Here is an 18,615-nt window from a genome sequence, read left to right as displayed (position 1 = left end):
ATGAAAAAGCATTTGCAATGCAATAGGTCTCGCATTAGGAAAGTTTGAGCTATTGGAATTGTAAATGACAAATTTTTTAGTTAGGTTTTGTTTTTGAAACAAAAAATTAATAGGTTTTGTCATTTACAATGCCAATAGTTATAATTTTCGCAAATGTGACACATATAGCACTTGTAATGCAATATGTGTTGTATTTACGTGACTTACATGTATTGATATTACAAATAACAATGGCTTTTAATTTTTTTTTACATAATTAATACTTAAATGAAAGGTATTGTAATTTATAATGGCAATAGCTTAAACTTTTGTAAATAACTTGTGGAGATTATGTTCTGTGTGTTTTATTGTTACAAAAGTCCTAAAACAGAAGTGAAATATTAACATGTTTTTGTTACATTTGTAATAAAGCTTGAAACATTGAGAGAACATATTTGAATTAGTTGTTGAATGGTTGCACAGATTGATGTTGTGGTGGCGAATGAGTGATGCGGGGTGAGGATGTGTTTGGGTGAGAGGGTGTGTGAGGGTGAGGGGGTGTGAGGGTGAGGGGGTGTGAGGGTGGGTGAGGGTGGGTGAGAGTGAGTGAGGGTGTGTGTGTGTGAGGGGGTGTGTGAGGGTGAAGGAGTGTGTGGGGGTGAGGGGGTGTGTGGGGGTGAGGGTGTGTGTGACGGTGAGAGTGTGTGTGAGGGTGAGGGGGTGTGTGAGGGGGTGTGTGAGGGGGTGTGTGAGGGTGAGTGAGGGAGGGTGAGGGGGTGTGAGGGTGAATGAGGATGTGTGGGCGGGGAGGTGTGAGGGTGTGAGGATGAGTGAGGCTTTGATTGTGTGAGGGTGAGTGTGTGATGGTGTGAGGGTGAGTGAGGGTTTGATGGTGTCAGGGTGAGTGTGTGATGGTGTGAGGGTGCGAGGATTTGAGAGGGTGAGGAGGGGTGAGGGGTGAGTGAGGATGAGGGGGTGAGGGTGTGAGGGTGGGTGAGGGAGTGTGAGGCTGAGTGAGGGTGTGAAGGTGAGGAGGTGTGAGGGTGTGCGAGGGTGAGTGAGGGTGAGTGAGGGTGGGAGAGAGGGTGTGTGAGGGGAGGTGAGGGTGTGATGGGGTGTGAGGGTGTGTGAGGATGAGGGTGTGAGGATGAGGGTGTGAGGATGAGGGTGTGGGGATGAGGGTGTGGGGATGAGGGTGTGGGGATGAGGGTGTGGGGTGTGGGGGTGAGGGTGAGTGGGGGTGAGGGTGAGTGGGGGTGAGGGTGAGTGGGGGTGAGGGTGAGTGAGGGTGTGTGAGGGCGTGTGAGGGGGTGTGAGGGTGTAAGAGTGAGTGAGGGTGTGAGGATGAGGAGGGTGTGAGTTTTCTGCAGAAACGGTTGTACTTGGCCCAGTTTGTAGAGAGGCATAGTGAGATGGCCCCAGTGGCAAATGACCTTAACCACCACACTTGGGGTTGAGTAGCTACGGCCTGTCCTGTGCCCCTCCCCGACTGGGATCTGACAGTGCAAATAAACATCCTAAAAAATGTTTCAAAGTACCGACCATGCTTATTTTAATAACTTTATGTATAGCGCTTTCTAATATGAAAGTAATCGCTGTCCCGTAACCAAAATAAAAACAACTCAAGAAAGATGAAGTGGTCGGCTATTACAAAGATGTGGAAAAAGTCAAGGAACTTTAGGGGATAATGATGGTTTTCAATATGAACAGTAAAGATAGAAGAAGAAAAAATGTCTCAAGCTGTAAAACTAGGTATATAGTAAAGTGGAAAGGGCCGATGACTTTTTTACAGAAAGTTAATAAATGGCCATTTTTATCGTATAATACTTGCTGCTTCCTAGCGATGCAGCTCTACGTAATGTACCAATTACATTGTTCTTAATTCATTTACCTGGTAAGTAAGATGCTCAGAATCGGCCCTGAATTGATTTGGATGCGAGACATGTCCATCACACAAGACACCAGCCGCAAATGCTCAGTTGAGTGTTAGCTCATGGGCAACTGAAACCACTGAAGGAAGTAAGCCAACAACACGCAACTCCCACTCGCGTGCACATCTCCTGTCCTCGTAGTGATCGGGAGGGTGCCGCCGCGCTGCCCGCGGCGACCCGGAAGCTCTTGGCCGGCCGGCCAATTCGCTCGCGGCCGACCGGAAGTCCCGCCTCCTGAGGTCCGTGAGAAGGCCTGCCGGTCCGGGGTAGCCCGGGTCCCCAGGAGGGGGCCGGGGAGAAGGAGGAGTGTGGCGCCTGTTGCGGGGCTCCTCTGACCTGAGGGAGCCCCGATTCAGAAGAGGAGACGCGCCGTGAGGAGCGGAGCACGAGAGGAGCCCCGCCGGAATAGCGCAGTCGGTGAGTGGGGCCCAGGGCTGATGTGAACTCCGTGCGTGCCTGTGTGTATGCCTGAGGGGGAGGGGAGGGCGGGGAGGGGGGGGGAGCGTGTGCCCGTGTGTGCGCGTGTGTGCGTGTGTGCGCGAGGGAATGTGTGTGCGCATGCGTGACTGTGTGTGATTGAGAGAGAATGCGAGGCAGGGGATAGTGTGCCGTGTGCCTGTATGTGTGCCGTGTGCCTGCGTGTGCATGCGCGCGCCTGTGTGTGTGTGTGTGCGTGCATGCAGAGGGGTGGGGGCTGCCTGTGTCTGTGTGTGAGCGAGGGCTGTGTGTTGCTCCGCGCAAGCGCAGCTCAGACGCGCGCTCCCGAGGTGAAATCTGACATTGTCAAAGCGCGCGCCTGATAGCTGTCCACATTCCTAAATACAGGCCACAATAGGCCTGAAGCAGACACCTTCAATGCTCACGCATTGAGGGTAGGTCTGCTCGACCTAAAAATATTTATGGGGCGAAAGCCGCAGCACAAGTGTTTTAAAACTTGACAACATGGGAATGATTTACAGAAACATCATTTTAGCATTGTAAAAAAAAAAAAAAAAGTGTTCAGAAAAGAAAATTCTGAATATGGGTGAGTTGAAGCCACACCTTCAGAACATTTTCCCTGAACTATGAGAGTTATTTGCATCTTTTTTCCTAGCATGCAACAGTGCATACTTTTAGTTAGTGCAACTAATAAAAGCTTTTATTAACACATGCACCAGTAAGAGAATGATGCTTTAGAAATGTGTCTGTGTGTGTGTGTGTGTGTCTATATATATATATATATATATATATTTATATATTCACTCACTGAAAAAACCATAGGTTTCAGGGATGTTATAGTTAGGAATTAGCATTTAAAAAACCTTAGAAATTCACTGAAAAAAACCATAGGTTTCAGACACTTTATAGTTAGTTGGACATTTCACGCCCGTAATCCACTGCTGATGACGTGACATATTACATCACTCATGAAATGGTCAGTGACATCACTCATGACATCACTGATGACATCTCAAATGACATCACTGATGAAATTATCCAGTAAATGTATGTCTTTCTGAAAAATAATTATATATATATATATATATATATATATATATATATATATACACACATCTCTCTAAAGGTCGATGGAAGAATAAATCCATACTAATATAATAAAGAGAGAGCCGAAACCTTTGAGGTGGGTAATCTCAGGAACCACAGCACCAATCACAACACCCAATACAGCGCTGGCAAGGGCAGTTGCAGCAGAAGGACATAGGCTATGCAGACGCCCACCATATACATTTAAAAAGTAAAAGAACCGTGCCAGCAAAGTAGTCCCTTGTGGGCGCGTCTGCGTTGTGCTGTGGGCGTGTGCTGGGGGTGTGACAAACGCTGGGGGCGCGTGGTACGTCCGCCCTTCATGCCATGTCTCATATCGTCTGCTAATCCCACCCTGCTCCTTTTAAATACCCCTGCACCCCATAATCATAACCCACCCTTACTCCTTAAAATACCCCAACACCCTTAAACACGAACCCATCTTAACCCTAAAAATATACCCTGTACCCCAAAACCCAAACCTATCCCTAAACACTAAAAATACCCCTGTACCCCAAAACCCAAACGTATCCCTAAACCCTAAAAATACTCCTGTACCCCAAAACCCAAACCTAGCACTGAACCCTATAAATACCCCTGTACCTCAAAACCCAAACCTACACCTGAACCCTAAAAATACCCCTGTACCCCAAAACCCAAACCTACCCCTGAACCCTAAAAATAACCCTGTACCCCAAAACGCAAACCTACCCCTGAACCCTAAAATACTCATTACCCCAAAACCCAAACCTAGCCCTGAACCCTAAAAATACCCCTGTACCCCAAAACCCAAACCTAGCCCTGAACCCTTAAAATACCCCTGTACCCCAAAACCCAAACCTAGCCCTGAACCCTAAAAATAACCCTGTACCCCAAAACCCATACCTAAACCTACCCCTGTACCCCATAACCCAAAACTATATCTGAACCCTTAAAATATCCAAACACCCGAAAACATACAACTCAGTACCCGAAAAACATATATCCCTATACCCATACTTACCTATCCAAACATTAACCCCTTGCATGCTGATGACGTCCCCCAGCCATCATGCACTACCGCGCTTGCGTGCTGATGACGGCTGGGGGCCGTCATAAACCATCTCAATAGCGATTTTGCCGCACAGGCGCAGAATCGCTGCCGCATGCAAGGGGTTAAAAAAAAAACATGCTTTTACCATTCATGCATTTACAACGAATTTCGTTCTAAATGTATGCGTGGTAAAAGCATATAAAATGTAATGCCATGCGTTATAATGGCATTGCGGAGTCATGGTACTTTCGTAATGAAAGTATGCAGAGTGATGGTATGCGGAAAGAAAGTTGCGGAATAATGGGTGTTTACCCTCCCCCCGGTAAGTACATTGGTGGCACAGTGGCCCACATCTCCAGCAACATACTCATATTTTTTCACCATCCATTTGAAAAATGCATAGGTCTCTCTCATTGATGGCAAGTACCGACATACACTTTTAGACACTCCTCCCGCCACAAGTTCTAGAATTGCAAACTTTAGAGCTGGGGAGCTACGTTCGAATCTCAGCATCAACTCAACATCCTGTGATTCCAGGCATATCGCTTTGTCTCCCTGTGCCTACCACAAATGAATGTGTTCTTCTGTAATGTAAATTGTGCTCATGCCATGTTGTCGAGTTCGCGCTATATAATATTGCAAGGAAAAATAAAGTAGGGAATCTCGAGTTCACACACTACTGAACGCGCACTCTTAAGTGCATCAGCAGTGCACTGTGAATCGGAGCGTTTCACAGGCCTGTCGCAGATAAGAAATGCTATCAAAACGAAATCCTACAAAACAATATACTACTGGCCGGCAGCAATTCATACCCAGACAAAGTCGGGACGGGCTGCTAGTGAGTATATAAGTGTCTAAATGGATGTTTTTTTTTTGTTGTCAAATTGATTGTATAACTGACTTATTAAGTGTATCTTAGCGAATACATGTATTTGCGAGTAATGTTTAAATATTTAAATATCTGTATTAGTGCCTCACTGTGTGTATAAGTGGCTTCATGGGTTGGTGAGTAGCTACATGAGTGTGTATATGGGTTATTAGTTGGTTTTTGAGTATCAGTGTCTGTATGGTTCGGTGGGGGATATTATTTAGCGCAAAGGTGCATGAATGAGTTACTCAGTGTTTGTATGTGTTTTGAAGACAGAATGTTTGCAGGACTGTATGGGTGGATAAGTGTGTGTGTATGGGTGTGCTAGTGAGTGAATGACGGTCTCAGTAGTGTCTTTATGAGTAAGTACACATGTTTTTTTTGTGTGCCTAGTATATGTGAGTATTGATGTATATAAGTGAGCATATATGAGAGTGAGAGATTGGAAGAGTTCCTGTATAAATAAGTATGTCTTTTTATAAGTGATTGTTTAAGAGAGTAAGTATGTGTACGTTTCTGTAGAAGTGTAGTGGTGTGTATAGCTGTATATGCAAGTAAATGGATGTTTGATAGTTTATTTGCACGTGTGAGTATGTGTGTGAGTAACTCTATGTATGAGTGTTGGTGTGTAACAGGATGTATAGGTGTATGACTACATATGATTAGTGAGTACATGTATGAGTGACTATATAGAACAGTTGGTGAATGAGTGGATGTGTATGTAGATTTTGGAATTACTGAATAGGTTTTCTAACTGGTATTGGTATCTTCATTGTTTTGAAATTTTAGTTTCTATTTTTCAATGTGTGTATCAAAGGTAATTTTAGGATGAGAGGAGATCTGTCACTCTTTCTTAAGGATGATGTCATTTGAGATGTCATCAGTGATGTCATCAGTGATGTCATCAGTGATGTCACTGACCATGTCATGAGTGATGTAATATGTGACGTCATCAGCAGTGGATTGTGGGCGCGCGAGTTCTAGTTAGCTGAACTAACTATAACGGGGGAATTTCAATGGTTCTGTATGAGAGAAATGTCCAACTAACTATAAAATGTCTGAAACCTATGGTTTTTTCAGTGAACTTCTAAGGTTTTTCAAATGCTAATTCCTAACTATAACGTCCCTGAAACCTATGTTTTTTTCAGTGAATTTGTAAGGTTTTTTAAATGCTAATTCCTAACTATAACGTGGCTGAAACCTATGGTTTTTTCAGTGAAATTCAAAGTTTTTGTAAATGATAATTTTTAAATGTATTAATTGATATTTTTTTATACTGATTAACTACATTATTTTAAACGATTTATTTTTAGATATTTTATTTTCTAAATTACATTACGTATTTTTAATATAAATTGAAAAAAATGTTTTTAAAAAAATATTGAAATTGTAATATTTGTTTTTTTTATTTTACATTGTTTTCAATTTATATATATTTTATATAGCAGGCAATGATATCCTATGGAAGGAAATTCAAGTAACTGGTAAGTACGGTTAAAATTACTTTTCAGGAACAGTACTGGGCTGAAAGATGCAGCAGTGAGGTCTCTCCTGATAACAGGTGAGTAAATTGGAATTTGTAGTTGGGCTGATTTTATAGGAATATTTTAAAGTTCCAAAACTCCACACTTAAAAGAATTTCCAAGTGAAACCAGTCAATGTTAGCCTATGGAAGGAAATTCAATTTACTTTAAGTACGGGTAGAATTAATTTTCAGGATCAGTCATGTGCAATTTGGCCCTCAGGGACCATCGGTATTGAAAGAAAATTAATTCCCCAACTTACAACACGCCACGGGGCGCATTTGCACAGTGGTGAAGGAAAGGGGCGTGGGCTCAGGTGACATGTCTGAAAACACGCCCTGTGGTGCGTTTTAAGGTCAGGAATTAATTCCTCCTCAATCCGGAAGGTCCCTGGGGTCCAACTAGCCCACCAGGTACCTCCAGTGTGCGCCAGGGGGCTGGGTTGCAGAGAGGTGTTAAGAAGTCACCCCACTTTTTGAAACATTCTGCAACGCAGCTCTGTGGTGCTTACTGGATGTACCTGGTGGGCTAGTTGGCCCCCAGGTAATCTCAGGATTGACAAGGAATTAATTCTCCAACTCAAACCAAGCCACAGGGTGTGTTAGCACACATGTGAACTCAGGCCCCGCCCCCTCCCTTCACCACTGTGCAAACACGCCCCGTGGCGCGTTTTAAGTTAGGGGATTAACTCCCCTTGAATGCTGAGGGTGCCTGGGGCGCAACTAGCCCACCAGCTACATCTAGTAAGTGCCACAGAGCTGTGTTGCAGACAGATGTAAAAAGAGGCGTGGCCTCAGAACACCACTCTCCAACGCAGCCCCCTAGCGCATACTGGAGGTTCCTGGTGGGATAGTTGGCCACCAAGGATCCCCAGTATTCACGGGGAATTCATTCCCCATCAGCAAACACAACAGGGGGCGCGTTTGCAGAGTGCTGCATGAAGGGGGCGAGGCCTCCAGGGCTATGCCGGTGTTTTTCTTTTTTTTTGTGTAGCCCCCCCTTCTTTTTCTATTTTTTTTTACCTGGGGACCCCATCACCCAGGGCTTGCCCACAATTTTTTTTTTATAATAAAAATGGGGAGGGGGACTGCGTGGCCCCCCTCCTGAGGCTTCTTTTAGCCCCGGGGACCCCATTTCCCGGGGCTCTGTCTCATTTTTTTAAAACATTTGTTGTGGAGGGGGGCCGTTTGGCCCCCCTTCCCATGTCACTTCTGGCTCCGGGGACCCCATCCTCCGGGGCCTGGCCTCTCACAGGGGACCATGGCGGGGTCCCCAATCCCCCACGGTCCCTGCAGGCTCCCTGCGTCCTGCGGGAGCCGGCATTGCTTTTCTACATGGGGAGCAGTTAACATTCTGCTCCCCATGTAGAAAAGCAATATTCTTTGGTTTTTGGAAGAGAGAGCAGGTCCCCAGGACCACCACAAGTCTCCAGGAGGAGGACCGCGCGGCCCCCCTCCCAACATTTAAAAGCCCCAAGGGGTGGTGGTCCCCAGGGCTGAGGGGGCGCCGTCAGCCCCCCGTATACATAATGTTAAAGCCCCTCCTGAGACTTCTTTTAGCCCCTGGGACTCCATTTGCCGGAACTCTGCCTCGTTTTTTTTTAAACATTTGTTGTGGAGGGGGGCCAAGCGGTCACCAGGGCTGCAGGGGGGCCATGAGCCCCCCCGAATACATAATGTTAAAGCCCCGGGGGTGGCAGTCCCCAGCGCTTGGGGGCCCCTCTGGGCCCCCATTATAATTATCTACATTGCCCCTGGGATCTGGCCCCCCGGGGGCTAACTACAAATAAAGCAGGCTTTGTTTGTTTTTTTCCCCAACAGGATACGCGTATCCTACGCGCATCCCACGATTTAAAAAATATTAATAATAATTTTTTGGGCCTTAGGGGTCCTTGTGGGACCCCCTGATAAGGCCTAGGGGGGTCAGGGTGTTTCTGCCATACCCCCTTTGTGTCTTTTGCGCACTTGTTTTTCAGTTTTCTTGTGCCTCGGTTCTACCGAGACACAAGATGTCTGCCAACCCTTCCTGGTTTGGAGTGTTGACAGACAGTTGACAGCCAATTAGCATGCAGCTCTTGCTTGTAAAGCTACGCGCATGATCCTCGGAGGATACGCGTGCCCGTCCATAGATATATCTATGATTTTACTTTTGATTTTCTCAGGAACGCCTGCACGGATTTACACCATTTAACAAAAAGCGTGATCTGTGAACCAAACTCTACCTTTTTCCCAAATTTGGTGTAATTTCATTCAGAGTTCGGGCTGTAGCCTTGTCTAAAGGTCCCTATGCAAAATTGCATGGCGAAAACACGTTTTGGGACCCCCTTTTTCCTCGGCCCCCGCTTGACGAATCACCCCGAAACTTTCAGAATAGGAGAAGAGCGGAGCACCCCATCTTCTTGGAGAATTTCGAAAAGATTCGTCGACCTACTCTAAAGTTATTCCAAATAGAATGTTGCGGATTTCCTATGGAAACTAGGATATATATATATATAATCAGCTAACATGCTACTCCCCATCATTTTATATATATATACTAGCCGCCCGTCCCGACCTTGTCCGGGAGCAACCGCCTGCCCCGCCCCCCGCAACATTGTCTAGCAGCCCGGGACTCCGCCCGGCCCGTCCCCCGCCTGCCCCGACATGGGTCCCTTTACCTCAGCCGCCGCTCCTCCCGCCTGTCCACTGTTGATATACTGCTTTAAATAAGTCTGTTCTTCTTTGCAGAGGTGTACAGCTGACCAATCCGTTCTACAGAGTGTACATTGGCTGGGCAAGCTTACATTATAGCTAATCTTTTTAGCCTAGAGGTGTGTTAATGATTGCTGTTTCACCATAAAAACACGGGATTCATCTCTTTTCTCCTGCAGCCCGGGCCCCCGCCCAGCCCGTCCCCCGCCTGCCTCGACATGGGTCCCCTTACCTCAGCCGCCGCTCCTCCCGCCTGTCCGCTGCTCGCAGCGCTGCTGACCTGTCCGCTGCTCCTCACGTCACCGCTCCTCCCCCGCGCCATGTCTGCCGCTCCCTTACCTCAGCCGCCGCTCCTCCAGCCTGTCCACTGCTCGCACCGCCGCTGGCCTGTCCGTTGCTCCTCACGTCACCGCTCCTCCCCCGCACCATGTCCGCCGCTCCTCGTCGCGTTCCTGGACGCAGCTCCTCCCGGCGCTCCTGACGTGAGCACGCACATCGCGGCCTGCGCTACTTCGGAAGGACTACTTTTTTTTTTTTACTGTAAATTTTTTAAATAACGTTCTTTTTTTATTTATATAGCCTATAACCATCTACACACCCTGACGATTCAAACAGTGTATCGGGTGTGTGGATTATCGCTGTGGTTCCCGAGTTTACCCGCCTCAAAGGCTGAAAGTTCTTCCTTTATTATAGTAGTATAGATATATACATATATATGATGGGGAGTAGCATGTTAGCTGCTCCCCATATGGAAAAGCAATGCCGGATCCCGCCGGCTGGGACCGTGGGGGGATTGGGGCAGCCCCCTCCTAATAATGTTTTTTTTTTTTTTTTTAAAAAGGCCCATGCCCCGGGGGATGGGGTCCCCGGGGCAGACTATGGCCTTGGGATGGGGGCCACGCAGCCCCCTTCCCGATTTATTTTTTTATAAATTAAAAATTGGGGTTAGGCCCTGGGGGATGGGGTCCCCAGGGCTAAAAAAAATTTGAAAAAGAAGGGGGACTACAAAGCCCCTCCCACTAGACAAAAAAAACGGGGTCGCGGCTGGAGGCCACGCCCTCTCATTGCGCCACTCTGCAAACGCGCCCCCTGCCGAGTTTTCAGAGGGGGAACAAATTCCCCTGGAATACTGGGGGTCCCTGGGGGTCAACTAGTCCACCAGCTACCTCCAATATGCCACAGGGAGCTCCATAGCAGAGAGGTGTTCTGAGCCCCCCCCCCCCTTTTTACACCCCTCTGCAACGCAGCTCTGTGTCGCTTACTGGAGGTAGCTGGTGGGCTTGTTGCACCCCAGGGAGCCTCACTATTCAAGGGGACTTAATCCCCCAACTTAAAACGCACCACGGGCGCCTTTGCACAATGGTGAAGGGAGGGGGCGGGGCCTGAGTTTACATGTGTGCAAACACACCCTGTGGCGCGGTTTAAGTTGGGGAATTAATTCCTTGTCAATACTTGGGGTCCCTGGGGGCCAACTAGCCCACCAGGTACCTCTAGTAAGCGCCACGGAGCTGCGTTGCAGAGTGTTGTAAAAAGGAGCGTGGACTCTAAACATCTCTCTGCAACGCAGCCCCCTGGCGCATACTAGAGGTACCTGGTGGGCCGGTTGGCCCCCAGGGGACCTCAGGATTTAATGGCACTTAATTCTGCAACATAAAAAGCGCCACAGGGTGTGTTTGCACATGTCACCTCAAGCTCCGCCTCTTCCTTCACCATTGTACAAATATTCCTCTAAAATCAGCCGAACTACGAATTCTGATTTACTCACCTGTTATCAGGAGAGAGCCCAGTGCTGCATCTTTTAGCCTAGCACTGACCCTGAAAAGTAATTCTAAGCGTTCTTACAGTAACTTGAATTTCCTTCCATAGGCTAACATTGACTGGTTTCACTTAAGTGTGGAGTTTTTGAACTTCATAAAATTCCTATAAAATCAGCAGAAGTACGAATTCCGATTTACTCACCTGTTATCAGGAGTGACCTCAGTGTTGCTTCTTTGAGCCCAGTACTGATCCTGAAAAGTAATTCTAACCGTGTAACTTGTATTTCCTTCCATAAGAATCTATTGTCTGGTTTTCACCAGAAAAGTTTCGAAGTGTCTATTTTCACAAACTAAAAATATTCTTTAAAAATCACCTGTTTGACTTAAACGCATTCTTTCAACTGTTTACAGGAGATGCACCCGTGCTGGATCCAGGAGTAACCACTGAGTAAGAAAAAGTAACGTTAACAGTACTTACCTGCTAAGTGAATTTCCTCCCATAGGATAACATTGGTCAACTTTTAAAATGCAATAATATTCCTTAAAAATCACTACTGTAACCAAAATGCTTTTACTCAACTGTTTACAGGAGATGTCCCAGGACTGAATCTAGGATCCAGTCCTGTGGTTAGAAAAGTAATCCAAAAAGTAACTAATTGCATTTAACTAGAAATTCACATTGACCTCAATGTTGCATTGTGTCTGAAATTGTTTTGCGCATTACAACAACTGTAACTACTGTACTTAGAAGACTATTGCCTATTTGCAAAGTATTTAAACTAAAGCAAATCATTCTTCGTAAGTATATTTTGTAATGTAATGCATAATGAAATTCTAATGTAATTTAAAAAATATAATATCTAAAAATAAATTGTATGAAAAATGTAGAAAATCTGTATAAAAAAATAAAAACAACAATACCTTTAAAAATTGTCATTTACAAAACCTTTGAAATTCACTGAAAAAAACATAGGTTTTAGGGGTATTATAGTTAGCTAGACATTTCACTCGTATAAAACCATTGAACTTCCAGTTATAGTTAGCTGTACTAACTATAACTCGCACGCCCGCAATCCACTGCTGATGATGTCACATATTACATCATTCATGACATGGTCAGTGACAACACTGACGACATCTCAAATGACATCACTGATGACATCATCAATATGACAAACTGATACACCTCATCATACATAACCTTTCAACACTCATTACAAAATATGAAGTACCAAATTTGAAACCATTGACACACCAGTACAAGTTTCTAAAAACCCACTCAGCGATTCCTACATGTACACACACATCTAAACACTTACCTATAGATTCACTCATACATGCTAACAAAGATCAATAGAACACTATTAAATATACTTATACACCTACATCAACATTACACATCAGCACATATCCTATTCACTTATGCAGACATTCTACTCACTTATGCAAACAATTGATCATACGTATATTTACTAAGCTACACACTTACAAAAAACACCACTTTATTTCTTCATATAGATAGTAACTCATACTTAGTGTGTTATACAATCACTATTACAAGTATACAGTTATCCATACAATACAATCACTGAGTCTTATGTATACTTATTTATATACAACAATTGTCACATACACTGCCTTTTATATTTTTAGTTTGTTGGACAGATATCATTGAGAAATAAACTTACTCATCACCACACCCATAAAGAGATTCACTCACCCAAAAAACTGTTTTCACATATAGTCTTAACCTCATATACCTACTAAATCAACTATTTACACATCTTTTGACAGTCACACACGTCCCACCCAACCACACACACATTCATTCACTATCCCATACAAAAAGTCACTTAACTAATTAATACCTAATGTAGACTTTCACATAGCTAGTAACCAACTTATGTAGTAGTTTACACAACAAGAGATAGAGTGATACAGGTATTCACAGTTTAATCACTATAACATATATTTAGTGATACACTTTAAATTCGTCACTTAGACAGTCAATCACATTGCTACTAAATCCTCCATTCAGACACTTATACATATATATATATATATATATATATATATATATATATATAAAATACTTATTTAAATATCGAGCAAACCACATTCACTGGAAGATGTCATCAGTGATGTCATTTGAGATGTCATTGACCATGACATGAATGATGTAATATGTGACATCATCAGCAGTTATACGGGGGAATTTAAATGGTTTTATACGAGTGAAATGTCTAGCTAACTATAACACCCCTAAAACCTATGGTTTTTTTCAGTGAATATATATATATATATATATATATATATATATATATATATATATATATATATATATATATATATATATATATATATACATAATAGTTTATAACGCTCTGTAAAAGAAAATCATGATAAAACAGTTTAGAACACTAGGGGCCAGATGTATCAAAGGGTTTTACCCATTCTGTTTCGATGGAAAAATGTCTTCATACATATGGCCCTAAAGATTTTATACACAGATGAATCAAACATGAAAAATAGGACTTTTATTTTAATTTTACTAACCTGTTTCAAATAGAGAAAAAAACTTGAATACTGGCCAGCCTCCGGCAAGTAGGAAAGGAACACTGTGATACAGATCAGAAGGACTGTTGAATCTTTCCCAACCTTTCTTAAAGACTGTTGGATAAATGACAGAAAGCACCAAAAGTTAGCACATTACTACACGCATAATGAAATAATGTGAACAAAAGCACAGCTAATAAACTTTGTACTGATTCTCATAATGTTAGTCACCTCACTCACTCATTGTTCTAAGTGACATCTGCCAGTCTGAAAAGGTAAGGAATAAAGAAACAACATTGGGCCCCAGTAATGTCACATATGCACACATTATTCATTATGTTAGGTTACCATAGCGTCATGGAACATTTGCACTCTTTTTATATTCTTTTCTTCTCATTAATTCTCACGCTGCCCAGCATGGACAAAAACACTGATGATTCCAATATGTTGATAAGCTTATTTACATTAGAAAGTCCATCAAAAAGTGTATGTTTAACTTGCAAATGGGAAATATTTCTTCCATCCTTTTGACCCCCAAGCTTCTGGCTTTATAAATAATTGAAGAAGCATAAATAGTGAAACAAGTCCAGTCGGGATACCCAATGCAACTGTATCTATACTAAGAAAGCAGCAAGTCACACACATAATCAAAGGTTAGTGTTTGGGTCTACTTCATTTATTTTGCAAGCTCTTTTTTAAATAACTGTACAGACACAACATTCAAAAGTAACAATAGAAGTTACAAAGACCAGCTTTAAGCAATGGTAACAAAAGGATAAAATACAATATTTTACAATACACTAGGTCATAGTGAAAACAGAAAGGAGTTTTTTACTACAGCACATTTCACTACAGAGTGCACTCAGTCTTATTCAGCCGGTGAATCACTATTACAAAAGGAATCAAGATATACATGTCATACCAATTGTCTATGAAAAGTCAGACTAACCATATTATCGGTGCCTGTTTTGGAGTGATGCGTAGTTTGCGAAAGGTCTTTAAACGGATTCCTTTTCAGGCCAGGAAACCATTAGTAAAGGGACTGATAATAAATCGCATTGACTACGGAAATGCCCTATTATTCTCAATCAATGAAGGCCTTCTCACTAGACTTCAGATTTTGCAGAATACCACAGCAAGGCTGGTCCTCAATCTTCTGCCCAGATCTCCTTCTTCACCCTGTTTGAGATACTTACACTGACTCCTGATCAGAAAACGAATCCTATTCAATATTCTTTGTCTGACACACAAAAACATGTATGGAAAAGGTCTGGGGTACTGGTCCAATAAACTATGCTGGTACCAGCCTAGCAGGGTGCTAAGATCTCGCAATGAATCATTGCTCACACCTCTTAGGATTCGTGCTGCTAGAAAAGGAGGCAGGTCTTTTTCCTTTCTTGCCCCTACATCCTGGAACAAAATTCCCTTAAACGTACGTGCCATCGCTGATCACAACGGCTTTTACAAGAAGCTGAAGTCATGGCTATTTGACAACTAAATGAGAAGTCTATCAGAGCCATCTGCAAGCGCCATGAGACTTCCAAGTGATATGTGCGCTGAACAAATGTCCCCGATTTGATTTGATATGCTGTTTGCATCCCTAAGACCATACAAGATCACATCAAATCAATCAGGATTTTGAAAGCGCAGCTAATCACCCGAAAGGATATCCAGGTGCTTGCAGGTAGAAGAGGCTTATTTAAACAGCCAGGTCTTGACGGCCATTCGGAATTCCTGAAGTGACGTGATGGTCTGAAGGTGTGTGGGGCGGCTGTTCCAGGTTTTTGCTGAGATATGGGAGCAGGAGCGTCCTTCACAACTGCTTTGGTACATCCGGGGAGTATGGTCAAGTGAAAGGGAGGCAGAGTGTAGGCTTATCAATGGCTGGTGGAAGTTCAGGCGGTGTTTAATGTAGGCAGGTCCTTGGTTGTCTAGAGCCTTCTGTGCGTGGGTCAGTAGTTTGAATTGGCATCTCTTCTGAACGGGGAGAAGGTGGAGTTTCTAGAGGTGGGGTGTCATGTGGGTTTGACAGGGAGGGCCGAGAATGAGTCTGGCTGCAGCGTTCTGTATGGTCTGAAGTCTCTGCAGAAGGCGTGCAGGGATTCCTACATAGAGGGCATTGCTGTAGTCCAGTCGGCTAGTGATGAGGGCTTGTGTCACGGTACGTCTCGTGTGTAGGGGTAGCCACTTGAAGATCTTGCATAGCTTGCGCAGAGTGAGGACGAAGACGGTGGAGATGGCATTGATCTGTGATTTTATGGTGAGGTTGTTGTCAATGATGATTCCAAGGTTTCTGTCATGGTTTGAAGAAGTGGGTGCGGGTCCTAGGTCTGATGGCCACCAGGAGCTGTTCCATGCATTGTTGCTGTTGCCAACGACCAGTAATTCTGTCCTGTCAAAGTTCAGCTGCAGACAGTTGTTCTTCATCCAGTCTGCGACTTTTGTCATGCATCTGTGGAAGTTGGTTCTGGTGGTGGCGGGGTCGTCGGTGAGTGAGAGGATGAGCTGGGCATTGTCTGCGTAGGAAATAATGTTGAGATTGTGTGATCCGACAATGTTGGCCAGCGGGTCATATATGCGTTGAAGAGTGTGGGGCCGAGGGTTGAGCCCTGGGGAACACTGCAGGTGACTTCATGGGTTTTGATGCTGCGATTACTGCAGAAGCCAGATTGGAAGGCATCGAGTAGCTGGTTCTGCTCCAGGTGCGTTATGAGTTGATGGTTGATGATCTTTTCCAGTTCCTTTGCTGGGAATGGGAGCAGGGAGACAGGCAGGAAGTTTTTGAGTTCACTGGGGTCGACAGTGTTTGTTTGTTTTTTAGAAGTTTGCAGGCATCTGGAAATGTGGTGGTGATTGAGGTGCTGAGTAGGTTGGCGAGTTCCTTGCCTTTTGTTTTCAGAGGTTGAAGATGTGGTGGGGGTATAGGTCTGGGGGCACTACCGAGTGAATGTATTTCATGGTGGAGGTGGTGTCCTGGGTGGAGAGGATGCTCCAGGTGGTCAGTGTGTGGTTCGTCTCTATTACGGTGGTGATATATCTGTTGAGGAAGTCTGCAGGTGTGGGTTGGTGTTCAAAGTTTCTATATAGGATTGCGATCCAGTCCTGAAGAAGTTGTCGAGGTTCTTGTACAGCTCCTGTGAGGGTGTGACGTTATTTTCACTGGCAGCCGGGTTGGAGAATTCTTTAATGTTGAAACGATCCTTGGTGTTCTTGACCCTGTTTTCGATGCGAGTGGCCATGGATGTCTTCCTTGTGGCCCTCAGCAGGCTGTGGCAGAGGTTGAGGGAGGTCTTGAAGGCTGCCCTGTCAGAGGTGTCCTTGCACTTGCGCTAAATCTCTTCTTCAATTTTTTGCTGTATTATTTTGCTGTTTTGAGTTCTTGGGTGTACCAGCTGGCCTTTTCAGAGGATTTTCTCTGGATGTTGTTCTTGATGAGGTCAATGCGGTTTATGCAATTGGTGATCCAGGCATTGACGCTTTTCACTCCCTGTTCGAGGTTGGCGGTGGTGGTAATAGCAGGGTTGGAGGTGTTGAGGACATTCGCCCAGCTAATCTCTGTGTGTGCTGTGGCAGGTGAAGTGGCAGTGGGTGCAAGTGAAAGATCCTACAGTGGTGTGTGGGTCAGCAGGGTGGCAGTGTTTGTTGTGGCTTCCGGGGTTAAGGGTGTAGAGCTAAGTGATAGTGATCTTCGGGGTTGTGACCCTGGGAGCGGTCCAGGCAAGGACAGGTCTGGTCTTTGGTGCACCTTCGGAGCGATCGTGCTCTGGCCTGCATGAAGTAGGTCCTAGGGTGGGGCTTCAGTTGGCAGGAAGAATGGTGAGTGGGAAACTGAGTCAGGAAAACCCTAGAGGGGGAATCTTGGGCAGCTGCAGTGTCACTGGATCAGTCCAGATGCCTACTTAGATCGTCTTCTTTCTTCAATGATTGGCTCCTTTTCCCACATTGCGATCAATGCAGGGTCCAAACGCATTCATAAACATGTAAAAAGTGTAGGTTTGCCAAGCAATAGAGCTATTTGTGAGCATTTCTAAATTTTATATCCGAAACCGATCATGCAGAGCAATCCCAATAAACAGTGCGATACTTAAAATTTCAAGTGCTGTTTAATACATTCAATACTTTCTTACATGCTGCTGCACCGCGCACCAGTGAATGGAAACTGCCAAGTCTAAATTCCATTTCACTCTAGCCTCAATGCTCGTTATGGGGCCAGTGGTTACATAATGGAAAGCAACTTCCTCTCAGACAGAGCCATATTAAACTGTTAACAAGGCACTGTCAGGTAAGCAGTCAGTCGGGGAACTGTGCCAGAAGGCATAGGCTGCCCTGATTTGGAAATAATAGCGTTCCGTATTTCCCCGCTCAAATCCATGTGACTTCAGCAGCAAGTCACGAGCCTCAAACGTTTTAAACATCAAAGAAGTTACACAGTGTCTCCATCCACCAGTTAAGGAAGCACAGGCTATATTTCATGATCAGAGCTAAGTATGCCTGTCCACAGACCAAATGCATCAAATGCCATTTGTGCTCAGTCATTATATTTACATCTCCCCACAGCTTCAACACAATCGGTGTGGCGTTTAATCATAGATCCCAAGCTGCTCCTTCCTAATAAGAGTTCCACTATAAATCTGGTTCTTTCTGCCTTTCATTTACTAGTCTACCAATTAAACCAACAAGATATCTGTTGCAGCTAAGTGGCTTGGAAGTGTCTTGGTTGATTTCTCTCCATCTTCTGGTTCATGATCACATGA

At 44.5% G+C, this 18,615-nt stretch overlaps 1 protein-coding gene across 1 annotated transcript in view; it reads right to left on the bottom strand.

Annotated features, from left to right (window-relative positions):
* Window positions 1–18,615, bottom strand: part of LOC147727102 (solute carrier family 71 member 2-like) — a 347,082-nt gene that overhangs the window by 105,187 nt on the left and 223,280 nt on the right. The window contains exon 7 of the mRNA XM_086961153.1: window positions 13,862–13,975. Coding sequence (XP_086817279.1) covers window positions 13,862–13,975 — 114 coding nt within the window. The remainder of the gene's footprint in view (window positions 1–13,861; window positions 13,976–18,615) is intronic.

This window comes from Lissotriton vulgaris, chromosome 3_1, assembly GCF_964263255.1.
Source record: "Lissotriton vulgaris chromosome 3_1, aLisVul1.2, whole genome shotgun sequence".
Lineage (NCBI taxonomy): Eukaryota > Metazoa > Chordata > Amphibia > Caudata > Salamandridae > Lissotriton > Lissotriton vulgaris.
Note: the sequence above shows the minus strand (reverse complement) of the source record. Positions and strands in the feature narration are given on the sequence as shown.